This window comes from Archocentrus centrarchus, chromosome 15 (genome assembly GCF_007364275.1).
Source record: "Archocentrus centrarchus isolate MPI-CPG fArcCen1 chromosome 15, fArcCen1, whole genome shotgun sequence".
Taxonomy (NCBI): domain Eukaryota; kingdom Metazoa; phylum Chordata; class Actinopteri; order Cichliformes; family Cichlidae; genus Archocentrus; species Archocentrus centrarchus.
Genome location: NC_044360.1, coordinates 24,123,504 through 24,135,011, shown reverse-complemented (window position 1 = coordinate 24,135,011; position 11,508 = coordinate 24,123,504). Strand labels below are relative to the sequence as shown.

General features: G+C 41.1%; 2 protein-coding genes across 7 annotated transcripts in view; both read right to left on the bottom strand.

Moving 5' to 3' along the window:
* Positions 1 to 1,212: 1,212 nt before the first annotated feature.
* Positions 1,213 to 5,085, bottom strand: LOC115793602 (probable E3 ubiquitin-protein ligase TRIML1). Its single transcript, XM_030748651.1, has 7 exons — positions 5,065 to 5,085; positions 3,606 to 3,650; positions 2,671 to 2,766; positions 2,338 to 2,571; positions 2,137 to 2,183; positions 1,894 to 2,036; positions 1,213 to 1,784 (listed from the first exon to the last, which is right to left on the bottom strand). The coding sequence occupies exons 1-7, from the start codon at positions 5,083 to 5,085 to the stop codon at positions 1,213 to 1,215; spliced, it is 1,158 nt and encodes a 385-aa protein (XP_030604511.1).
* An 812-nt stretch (positions 5,086 to 5,897) lies between these two features.
* The window catches only part of ablim1a (actin binding LIM protein 1a), a 30,896-nt gene continuing 25,285 nt past the window's right edge, over positions 5,898 to 11,508 (bottom strand). For 5 of the 6 annotated variants that reach the window (XM_030748084.1, XM_030748085.1, XM_030748086.1 and 2 more), the window contains 8 exons: positions 10,119 to 10,204; positions 9,863 to 9,986; positions 9,695 to 9,756; positions 9,035 to 9,095; positions 8,780 to 8,787; positions 8,177 to 8,251; positions 7,090 to 7,170; positions 5,898 to 6,845 (listed from right to left, as the gene is read on the bottom strand). In XM_030748084.1, coding sequence (XP_030603944.1) covers positions 6,732 to 6,845; positions 7,090 to 7,170; positions 8,177 to 8,251; positions 8,780 to 8,787; positions 9,035 to 9,095; positions 9,695 to 9,756; positions 9,863 to 9,986; positions 10,119 to 10,204 — 611 coding nt within the window. In that variant the 3' untranslated portion in view covers positions 5,898 to 6,731. Of the gene's footprint in view, positions 6,846 to 7,089; positions 7,171 to 8,176; positions 8,252 to 8,779; positions 8,788 to 9,034; positions 9,096 to 9,694; positions 9,757 to 9,862; positions 9,987 to 10,118; positions 10,205 to 10,951; positions 11,093 to 11,508 lie in introns of all 6 variants that reach the window. The other variant, XM_030748083.1, reaches the window with a different exon arrangement.

Below are 11,508 nucleotides of genomic sequence, written 5' to 3'. Positions count from 1 at the left end.
TTTTTCTGGCATCCATCCCTATCACTGAGTCAGTTTTATTGATTACAACTGAGATCTTAGACAGTCACCTTTGCAGTACTACATGATGTAAAGAATTCAGTTCAGGTTCCCAATCACTTGTGACAAACACATTTAATGGTGCATAATCACTGCGTCTGCCAACATGAACACATCTTTGTCATCAAAACATTTTAAATGAATTAAAACACAATGTGCCCAGCACGCTCAGCTGCAGAGAGCATGTTTGCATTGGACTGATAGTTTGTCTGAATGTAGACTTTGGATCCACTCATAGGTTCATCTCAGGATGAATTCCTGTGTGCTTTTACCAACATCATAATTCACTTACCTCCTAATGTATCCCCACCTGTATCGGTAGTTATTACAGTTCACATATACAAGCATTACATATACAATTGTGCGATAATCCTTCTGAATTGTCCTTTATAAATTATCAGTGTGCTTTTATGTTATGTTATTTGCTGCTAATCAATGTATTCAGTTTTAGTAAGGATAGTGCTGTCAAAAGGGCACTCTGTGTTTGGTTGGTAGGTTTTTAGCTTGCAACTCAGGGCTTTGCTAATAGTTAATTTAAATAAAGCAATGGGTCAGGTAATAAAAATGGAATTTCTTGTAAAGATTTGCAGAGTATCTGGACATTTGTCTATCTCCTATGCACCTGTCTTATGAAACAGATGTGCAAAGTGTTTGTTTTTGTTTGTTTTTTTCAGTATAGGGCATCTGATCCAAAATCAATTCATTTGCAACTTATATAAATAGCTGCCAAATCCAGCTGATCCATAATGCATTAGTAATGTTGATGTACATCAAAGTCTTCACGTCATGAGATATCGCGACATTTACTAAACAGATTAGTAACCGATTTATTATTTTAGACCTTCATGGTTCCCAGACAAAGAATAATGCTCTTTCTTTAGAGACACCCTGCGTGGTTTTAATTTAAATGTCTCAAAGTCTAGTTGATGTACTTGTATGATTCCCACAGTCTGAACTGTGATTAAACTTTGATTGAAAGCGTTACACAACATGAGCATTAACACTGTCGGCATGTTGTACACCCTCACAAAGTGACTTCAATCTCTGTAAACTCTACTTATTAATAAAGTCATCAGTTACAACTCTATTATTTGTGGCTTATTATGAAGCAGCAGCTTAGGGAGGAACTATTTAATAGCTCTTCTTTGGAGTAAATCAGAGATCACAGTTGGCAGATGAAGGGTTACAGATTACAATAGGGTTTGCATTGTTGCCATTGTGGTCGTGACCAGGGCACAGGGCCAAGTGGAGGCAGTCTGAGAACCTTCCCGCACAGAAGGAAAACAGGGGTGTCATTTTGTCCACCTCAAGAAACATCACCAGCCCTACAGGAAAACTACACAAAACACCAATCCGACAGAAACGCTTTGTGAAAGGCAGCTGATGCGGAACCCCTCCGTGCCAGGCTGTATACTCGCCATCAAAAAACTCCACACACCAGGACTCAGCCCCGCGGCCGAGCCAGCAGGCCTCAGTTGTGCCCTTGCGGGGAATGGTGGGGTAGGTAACACCAAGCTCCCAGTAAGTCTTCCCAGTTACATCGAGTTCCCAGTAATGGCGACCAAAGCTGAAGGCTTGCAAACTGATGACATTGAGGGTGGTGTCAAAGCGTCCAGGTAAGTCAGGAAGTTGCTGCCAGGTGTCCGTGTATGTGGCACTATCACCTTGGGGAGAGATGATCAGCTTTGGGTGGGCTGTTTCCGGATCCAGGCGCACCTCGCTGGAATCTGGAGACATTTTACATTTCGGAGTGTAAGAATATTTTCACTAAATGTCTGAAATATGTTGAAGATTTCAAATTGCGATTATAAATAGTATAAAAATGTGTGAACTGACAGCTCTTGTTGAGCTTCTTGATTATCGGGGTCTGGGAGCAGATTAGCAGAAGCATGTTGTTGGTGAGGTTGAGGATCTGCTCAGCTCTAGCTTCATCCAGGCTCACACTGCTTGGGTCTGTTTGGTTTAGCAGATCTATCACTCTAGTGGAGGCACACCATAGGCAAAAATGTATATAACATCTGATTGCTGCTTACAATAATGAAGCCTGTTGGTATGATAATTTATGGTTCATTTCCCTACCTGTTTGCTGTTTCCATGTCTTCCTGGTCAGGGTATGAAAAGAATGACTGGGGGAAAAACAGAAGAAAAAAAATCTAGATTATTTTTAATTTGAAATAAAAGATTTTATTTAGTATCAGATTTTAATTTCTGTGACGACAGGAACATAACATTTCAAATCATATTTGGTCCACTGGACTTTGCCACTCTCAAGTTTTTCACCATTGTATCAGCTTCTGTGTCCGTTTGGTCCAGTGCCAGAGTGAGTCTAGCCAGGTCCTGCTCTATCTCCTGGATTAGAGAACAGTTCCTCTCCATGAGCCCATCCAAGGCAGAGACAGCAGCCCGCTCCTCCATCTCCAGGTGGGATAGGGTGGTCCTCAGGTCCTCATCCAGGACAGCCTGGATTTCCTGATATTTCTGTATGATACCCTCCCTTATCATTGAGGACTTTTTCTGAGTCAGGCATAAATATTTAGAAGTTAATTCCTGCTGGATCACAAGTAATGACAGAATAATTTCACCTCTCTGTTCTGTCAACAGAACAAAACTTACTGTGATTTCTGACTGCCGTGCAGCCAGTTTCTTCAGTCTATATTTCACTGCTTCTCTCTGCTTCCTTAGACACTCTTGGTGCTTTTCCAATGTCTCCTGCAGAAAGGGTTTCACAGACATTCAGCACATCTCAGTCCAAGCCAGCAAGGTGGATCTGGGTGAAGTGCAGCTGCAGAAGCTTATTATGATGCAGTGTTAACAGCAACAAAGCACAGGAAAGTCCTGCTTCCAACAGTCACGTTAGCCTCGTTTCGGTCTTGTTACAGTACGAGGCAGTGTATCAAAAGGTCAGACTTTTACCATATGCTGATGATTTACTTTTATATTTATTATGCGCTTTGGCAAACTTTGCCCCCCGCTGGCCATTTTTAGTGTCCATTTTCACAACCAGAAGCAGGTAGTTTTGCCAGCACAATGTTTCTCACATATACCTTCACACAGTGGGTTCATTACTTATTTTTCTTTAATGAATTAGAAAAAATAAAGTTCCCTATGAGGTCCTAGTAGGTATTACTAATATTATCATCATTATTTATTTAAAAAATGAAATTATTCCTGATTCATATCTTAGTGGGGTTAAATTGCCCATAGGTGTGAATGAAGAAAATGGATGGTTAGATTCCCATTAAAGAAAAAAAAAAAATCCATAAAGTTTTCTTATCAGCTCATTCCTGGAGGTGATGATTTCACTGACCATTTCTTTCCATTCAGTAGGTTAGATTTGTATAGTCACTTCTTGTTTCTGTTTTAATGTTTTGTCGTTTGCTTTCTTCATGGCACTTGTCACTGGGCGGCTCCGTCACATCTAAACACACAGCACAGTGTTTGTAACCTGTTTACGATGGTGATTTGCTGTTGAGTCCCGTGAAATTCTAGGGAACACCTGATATATACCAAATATTAGTTTTGATTTGATTCATTTGTTAGTTTCTCACCTCTCCTCCAGACTGTGCTTGGCCTTCCTCTGGTTTAGACTGGAACTGTCAAACCTCTCTCCCTTTACGGGCGAGTGTGCAAAGTGTGATATGCAGGAGGGGCATGTTTGACAAAATGTGTTGATTTTAAGCAGTTTGAGTGTTCGCAATCATTCTCTTAATGTTTTTTTGTTTTTACAATGTTAACTTATTACAATTGTCTTTTTAATAATAGATCAAGATCAAGCATAGCTAAAAGTTAACATAACACTTTCATGTAGAGTAGGGGTCCGGATGAAATGGTGTATAGCCTGGTAGAGTCGGTTTCTCGGTTGTTGTATTTAGTTTTGGAACAGTGTACTTTATTTTGTTTCCATTGCCACTGTCCTCTCTACTTAATGCATTTAGATTATTCTCATTTCACATGTTTAGCGCTTACTGTGCTGAATGATAACGGGTTGATGGCAGGAGAGTGTTTAGGCCTACAGTTTGTGGTGATGGGAAAACTTCTCACCTTAAATCTGAATAAACAGACATCCCAAAAGACGTCAATGATGGTGACACTCATATAAGTGTGATGTGTTATGAAATGCAAACCCAGAGAGGAAACAACTGATAAATAGGTTTTCATACATTTATGCTGTGATTGTCAAATCTCAGATTGCTGCCATTTCCCACCATATGGTTCGAATATTTATATAGTACGCTAACCAGCCACTTTGTCAGGTACACCTGCTGCAATAATGCAAATATCTAATCACCTGGCAGTAACTCAATGCGCTTGCAGACATGGTCGAGAGAACCTGCTGAAGTTCGGAGCATCAGAATGGGGAAGAAAAGTGATTTAAGTGACTTTGAATGTGGCATGGTTTATGATGCAAGACAGGCTGGTCTGAGTGTTTCAGAAACTGCTGATCTACTGGAATTTTCCCACACAACCATCTCTAGGGTTTACAGATGGTCCAGAAATAGAAAAAATTATCCAGTGAGTTGCAGTTCTCTGGGTGAAAATGCCTTGTTGATGTCAGAGGCCAGAGGAGAGTGGTGCTGACTGTTGGCTGCTTCGAGCTGACAGGAGGGCAAAAGTAACTCATACAAACACTTTTTACAACCAAGTTATGCAGATGAGCATTTCTGAATATAAAGTTAAACCTTGAAGGTTGGACCACAGCAGCAGAAGACCACACTGGGTGCCGCTCCTGTCAGCTAAAAACAGGAAGCTGAAACTACATTTCACACAAGCTCACAAAACTGGACAACAGAAGACTGGAAAAACGGTGCCTGGTCTGATGCGTCTCAATTTCTGCTGTGACGTTTGGATGGTCGGGTCAGAATTTGGTGGAAATGACATGAAAGCATGGATCCATCCTTCTTTGTATCAGTGGTTCAGGCTAGTGATGATGTAATGTAGAGGATATTTTCTTGGCACTCTTTTGACTCCTTTGTACCAAGTGAGCCTCATTTAAACACCACAGCCTACCTGAGTATTGTTGCTGAACATGTTCATTGCTTTATGATCACAGTGTACCCATCTTCTGATGGCTGCTTCCAGCAAGATAACGGACCCTGCCACAAAGCTCAGATCATCTCAAACTGGTTATGTGAACATGACAATGTCTTCACTGTACTCAAATGGCCTCCACAGTCACCAGATCTCAATCCAATAGAGCACCTTTGGGATGTGTTGGAACGGGAGATTCCCATCACAGATGTGCAGCTGACAAATCTGCAGCGACTGCGTGATGATATCATATCAACATGAACCAAAATCTCTGAGGAGTGTTTCCAGCACCTTGTTGAATCAGTGCCATGAAAAGGCAGTTTTGAAGGGGTCCAACCCAGAACTAGCAAGGTGTACCTAATAAAGTGTCCAGTGAGTGTATCTCTTTTTCTGTGTGTATGTTATTAATCTTTCAAGGCACAACCCACAATGAAATATTTACAATATATAGCTGCAGCCACATACTGTAAACCCCTCTGGTCAAAGTCAAGGCTTGTTCAACCCAACAGGCACTTCAAGTGATCAGTGTTTGTTTGGGTCAGTGGACTCCACCATCTGATTAAACAAGTCACCCAGTCCAAAAATTACTTCTCGACCTGTGTTTCATCACTGAGCTTGTGTGTTTATTGGTGAAATGCAAACAAAGAAAACAAACAGAAAAGAGGCGGCGGGTACCTTTGGTTTAGCAGAGGATCGTTATGTTTCATGGTGATTTAAAGCTTTATTGGCTTAGAATTCAATACAACAAATGGCAGTGTGGGTTTTTTATAAAACAGTACTTTTCAAACACATTTGGGTTTTTTTTTTTTTTCTTTTTAGCTATTTGTCACTTACTTTTAGTTTGATATGGCATTAAAATATAATACGATTTGTACTTCCAATCCATGTAAAGGGAAAGTGGCTGGCCATGTTTATGAGAGCCTGAGAAGAGAGACATTTTTGTCAGGGTCAAATGGATGTTCAGTGTGTAGCCATGGGAAGGAGACTAGTGATAACTAAGTGCTTGGATGATGCATTTCCATGTAGATGCAGTAAAACAGCTCGTGGGTAAGCTGACAGCTTTCCCGGTGACTTTTTTTTTTTTTTTTTTAATTCAAAGACTCACTGAGCCAAATTCTTGCAAACTTTGGACTAAAATCTTTTCAGCCCAAGCGAAGGAAAGCTGACACATGTTCAAGCTACGAGCATGGACATTTTGTAATGGCGCCATGGGGTTCTACGGTACTTACAAAGTTCCACAGGAATCAACAGCAAGAAATAGTAGGAAGAAACAAGCAAGAAAGGAAGGAAAGCAGTTCCACTCAAAGCAAAGCAAGAAGTAAAACAAGCGCATTCAAACCAAAGGACATGACCCTATTTATCATCCAGTCTCATTCTTTGTCATTTTTGAACGTGGAAGAGATTCCCATTCATCGTTGACTGTGCGAGTGTAACTGGGCAAATCTTTCAGTCCGTGGTCTCAGGAAGCATCAGAGCAAAGAGTCCAGTTCATGGCTTCCAGGAGGATTATGTCAGGTTAAAACAAAAAAATAAAACAAAAAACAAAACAAAAAAATAGAAGAAAAGGAAATAAACCAAAACCTACATCTAAATTACAGCTTTTGTGTGCTATCTGAATGTACAGAAAATGCATGCGGCTCTGAGTGCTAGAAGAGCTTGGCCTTCTTTTTCATGTCGTTGCGTTTCCACAGGGGAAGCCTGTCAAACTCCTGGATCTCCATTCCAAAGATGTCAAAGAACGTTTCGGGTGCTAAGTGGCGCTAGAATTGAGAACAAAGGTGGAGAAAAAAACAAAGGAGGGGAGGGTGGGAGTTGTTCTCGGTTAGCACCAAAGCCATAAAAAGGGTCACAACAGAAAAAAAAAAAAGAAAGAAAAAGAAAAAAAGACAAGAAGCAAATGGATACTGCATATTCCTCACTACAGTTGTATTTGTGTAACATGCTCTTTACACAAAGTAGAGAAATGCAGTGTTAATTGAGGAAGGTCAGGTGGAAAACTGATACCTCCAGTCTGGTTCTGTCCACATCCCTGGGCAGTTTAGCTCTCCCTCTACTGGTTATCATGAGCATTTCATAGGGATACACCTTCAGGAGGAGACAATTCATCAGTGGACAAGTCAAATTTACAAGCTTTAGCTCAGCTTCAAATATTTGCAAAACATTTTAATGAAACAAAACTATCAGAATTTGAATATTTTAGTAATTCTGACTGTGACACAGGGAGCACTGGGTGGGAGAACAGGTATGTGACAGGAGGCTGACTGGGCTGGTTTTTTTTTTTAGGTCACTGGGGAAATGCAGGTGCTATGATGTGCACACTTTTTTCTTTTGGTGCTGAAACGTGCAACAGATCAGGGAAAACCATGAAAACAGAGTTATGTAACAGGCTGTATTTTTAGACTAATTTAAAGCAAACTAAAAAACAAAATCTGTAATGTAGGCCAAGTAAATCCACATGGGCACGACTGTCCTGGAAAACAAAGGTGCTTGTAGTTTGCTAAATAGCTAATGGCTTGGGTGCAAGTAGAAACTGGCTAATCACATTCAATAATAAGCAACTAGAAGTTCTTTGAAGCCTCTCACCAACTCATATCCACACAGTAATGTATACACGCCATTATATACTACACAGTATATAGTGATATGAGTTGTTTGGATGACAATTTGGGCGTTGGATTCTCTACTGTATGCTGCATACAGTATCCAGCCACTTTAAATCAAGGCTATGTGCAGATGAGCATGGAGAAGCCAGCATGCTAAGCGCTAAAGTGACTCGGCAGCTCCTAAAGCAGCATGCTGAATCAGGAACCCAGCTAAGGTGAGTCTTTCACTTCCTACTTCCTACTAAAGTAGTCTTCTAGCTATTTCTTCCACCAATGTCCCCACACTAAAGGGTACATCCAAAATAGTTTTTATGTCGCTTCACCCCCCTCCTCATTCAAGGCGATGCTTTCTTTTTTTTGTATTTGTATTTTGTAAATGTATTGCTATTGAAAAAGGCTATTGAAGACGTGAGCAATATATATATATATTTAAATATTTATCTATGTAAATTACAGTGTCATCAGTACAAAAAGAAAAAGATACTTGCTTTCGGTTCCAACATATTAGGCATAGATACTCCCCTGTCCATCCTTGCAAGTGCTGCACGGCCATCCTTAATGTGCTAAAGAACAGAACATACACAAATGTAATATAGTGGAAGGGGACTACAGGGATAATGGCATGAATATGTCCACTAATGACAGTGGGCACAGTTTTCACTGGATGAAGCAAGTAGCTTGGATACTGGTCAGTATCTCAGTATTTAAAATGGGCAGTCAATTACATGTTTTCTGAATGTCTGCGTTCCCTCAGGTGAATTTTAAAATGATATAGCTACATACTGAATTTAGCTTGAGTCATAACACTGAGAAACAACACACAAAACAAGGCATGAGGCAATGATTGTATATTGCATTCATAGTACATTGGTTCAGCTACCGGGCTGTGAATGTTTGCTTCTCATATTTGAGGAATTTGAAATCACTGCACTCATGCCCTGTAGCTGACATTAATCCAACAGTGATGCAAGCATGTAGCAGGAGTGGGCGGTGTGCATTCAGGGCAAAGTTTTCTTGGAACCCACGTGCAAGCAAATGTGTGATGCAAGATGAGGAGGCATGCCATGTGAAAAAGCAGATGAGGGACATACCTGAAACTCTGCAGGACAAAATGGGACAGAAAATGAGACTCACAGTTAATGGTTTTGCTGTTAAGTCCCCTGCCAGGCTACTGTCTACAACACTGCTGTCCTCGATGACACACGCGAATCATTGTGCAAATAGTTCAAAATGCATGTCTATTTATGTACATGTAGCAAGCCAATTCTGAATACTGACGCTGAATAGCTCTGGTGGAAACTGACAAGAGATTTGTAGGGTGGCTATTTTTTGGTAGTATCTCTCACCTCTGCCTCCTCCACACATGTCCCCATAGCTGTTGTACTGGGTGAAATCTGTTGACTGAGGCTGCAGGAACACATCAACAGTGCATCAGCGTTAACATGAGGCCATTTTCTTTCTAAACTGGGACAAGTTTGTTTAATTTTTAATTAAAATATATAAAACATGCCCAGAATTACTGTTTCTGCTACTGATGTCAAGACATGCTGCATTTGAAGGGGACCTACTAGCTCCATATTTTATTCTGGGGCTCCAGTAAAGTAGCTTTGCATAATTTAAAGTAGAAAAAAAAAATCCTTACTTATCTTTTACAAGCCCATTATGCAGCTCCTTGGTTCATTCTAGGTCTCAAGCAGGCCATTTTAACACCTGTCTCTTTAGCCCCCCCCCCCCCCCCCCCCCCCCCTCAGTAAAGCCCACTTTATTCCAATTGGCTGCCCCTCACAAACAAAGCTTAGTTCTTTGTACGGCCTGCCTCCTCACCTCAGGCACAGCTAGAGCCACAGTTCTGGCTGTGCCCGAGATGACCATTTAAGGAAATGTGTGCAGCTCTGATGTCAGCAATAGAAAAAAAAAGTATTTAGAGCAGTTTGAAACTTAAGCCCTTAACCTCATTATGCAATGGGTGTGTACATATCTATATATATATAAACATGAGCTCTCACCCGATGTAGCCCATTTCTTCCATAACCAGGCAGAGAGTTAGTTTTGGTTGGAGAAAGTTGGTCTGAAAAATAAAAAAAAAATTTAAATCGGGAAAATATTCCATGAGAAATTTGAAATAAAAGATTGAAGCCATCTTCAGACCTCCACACAGTGAAGTTGCTCTGTACCTGCATCACAGTTGGTCTGTTTAGGATCGTAGCGCTGAGCCGAGAGGCTCCGTGCGTGACGCTCCCGTATCTGCTCTTTTTCCATCTCCTCTTTCAAAATGAGCTTCCCCAAACCAGACTGAATCTACAAAGACACGTACTCAAGAACGTTACATAAATATCGACAGCTTTTGGAAAATAGACGTGCTGCATCTTTATTGACCAGTGTGTGTTTGTCGATAACTGTAGATGTAGATGGTAAAGCTGCTCGACTGACCTTGCTGAGATGTTCCTCCTGGAGCTGCTTTCTTTTCAAAGCCTCTTCCTCCTCCTCTTCTCTAGATCGTCTTCTCCCTTCTGAACCTACAGGTGCCATACACAAGCCAAGAAAAAGTTGAACAAAGCACATGTATACAAAGTCATAAAGACACGTTCCTGCAGGATACCATGCTTCATATGTACTCGCATAGTACAACCAGATTATATGTTTCATCCAGATTTCAAATGCAGAGAAAAAATAGAACAGATATGGCTGCCTTGTTTGGCTTTTGAGCAGTGAGGAATACACAGTAAATGGTGGACGGTCGAACACAAATGTGAGACAGAGCTGACGAGACAGACAAACAGAGGGACTCATTGGAATATTTGACTACACTGACATGGCGGATGTTTACACTTCATCGCTCATGTCGCATTTTAAAGATGTCAAGTACACAGAACAGCACAATGTCAGACAGACAGACAGAAGTTTGAAGTCAGTCTCAGTTATCTCTGTCCAAGTCATTTGTGGTTCTACTGCATACAGCTAAAGCACCCGTCATGTGCGGTAAGAGAAAGGAAAATGGAGAAACTGATGCCGCCCCCAAGCAGAAAGTAACAACACACAGCAACAGAAACCAAACAACACTTCTTCAGTTTTGTGCAAGCAAAACGCAAAAGGCACATACTGCTACGCCAGAATAAGAGCTTAAGCCTGGTGTAAAGCAGGGATGCAGTTAAGCTTCTGGGGCAGCTATAGGGTGGGAAACGGGAAAGTTAGGTGGTGGTGAGGTGTCTATTGTACCACTATGTGGCAGCAGTGCGAACATGCCCATCGGGAGCCTACTGTACCTAACACAGTGAGAGAGTAGGGCCAGCGATCACCCTCACTCCGTGAGCTGTCGTCCGGAAAGGGAGCATGGGCAGCGGGGAAGGTGGCAGATCTGATGATCTCATCAGCAGACTTGCTTTGGCGTGCTATGGCAGCTGTATCTAGGTTGGTAACCATGGGAACTGAGCTATCAGTGTCTGGGTCACAGCCTCAACCACAGGTAAACATCTTTGCACCGTCAGGCTCAACGAATCCTGGGTCATCGTCAGTTTTATAAACACATACTGTCTACAATGCAAAAATGTCTTTTTTAACAAGCCACTCCATAATGGAAAAATCCTGACCTTTTTTCTTATGAGAGGAGAAGTGAGAATTGGCAATGGGTAAGAGTCATTGTAATATATAAGGATGTTTCAACCAAGGAAACATCACTGAATTAAGGAAAAGCCCCAAGTATACAGGTGAGTTTCCATTTTAAAGCTGCATCATGTAAATTTGAGAAATTGCACATTCTTCCTCTTATTATTAAGAAATAAAGATAGCACACAAAGAAATATACTATAGTGGCATCAGTACA

Coding starts and splice junctions, on each gene's coding strand:
- LOC115793602 (XM_030748651.1), bottom strand. CDS start 5,085: ATGTTCAGCAACAATACTCAG. Junction 2,767..3,605: donor AAGCACAGTCTGGAGGAGAG/GTGAGAAACTAA, acceptor CCCTTTCTGCAG/GAGACATTGGAAAAGCACCA. Junction 2,037..2,136: donor GACATGGAAACAGCAAACAG/GTAGGGAAATGA, acceptor TGCCTCCACTAG/AGTGATAGATCTGCTAAACC.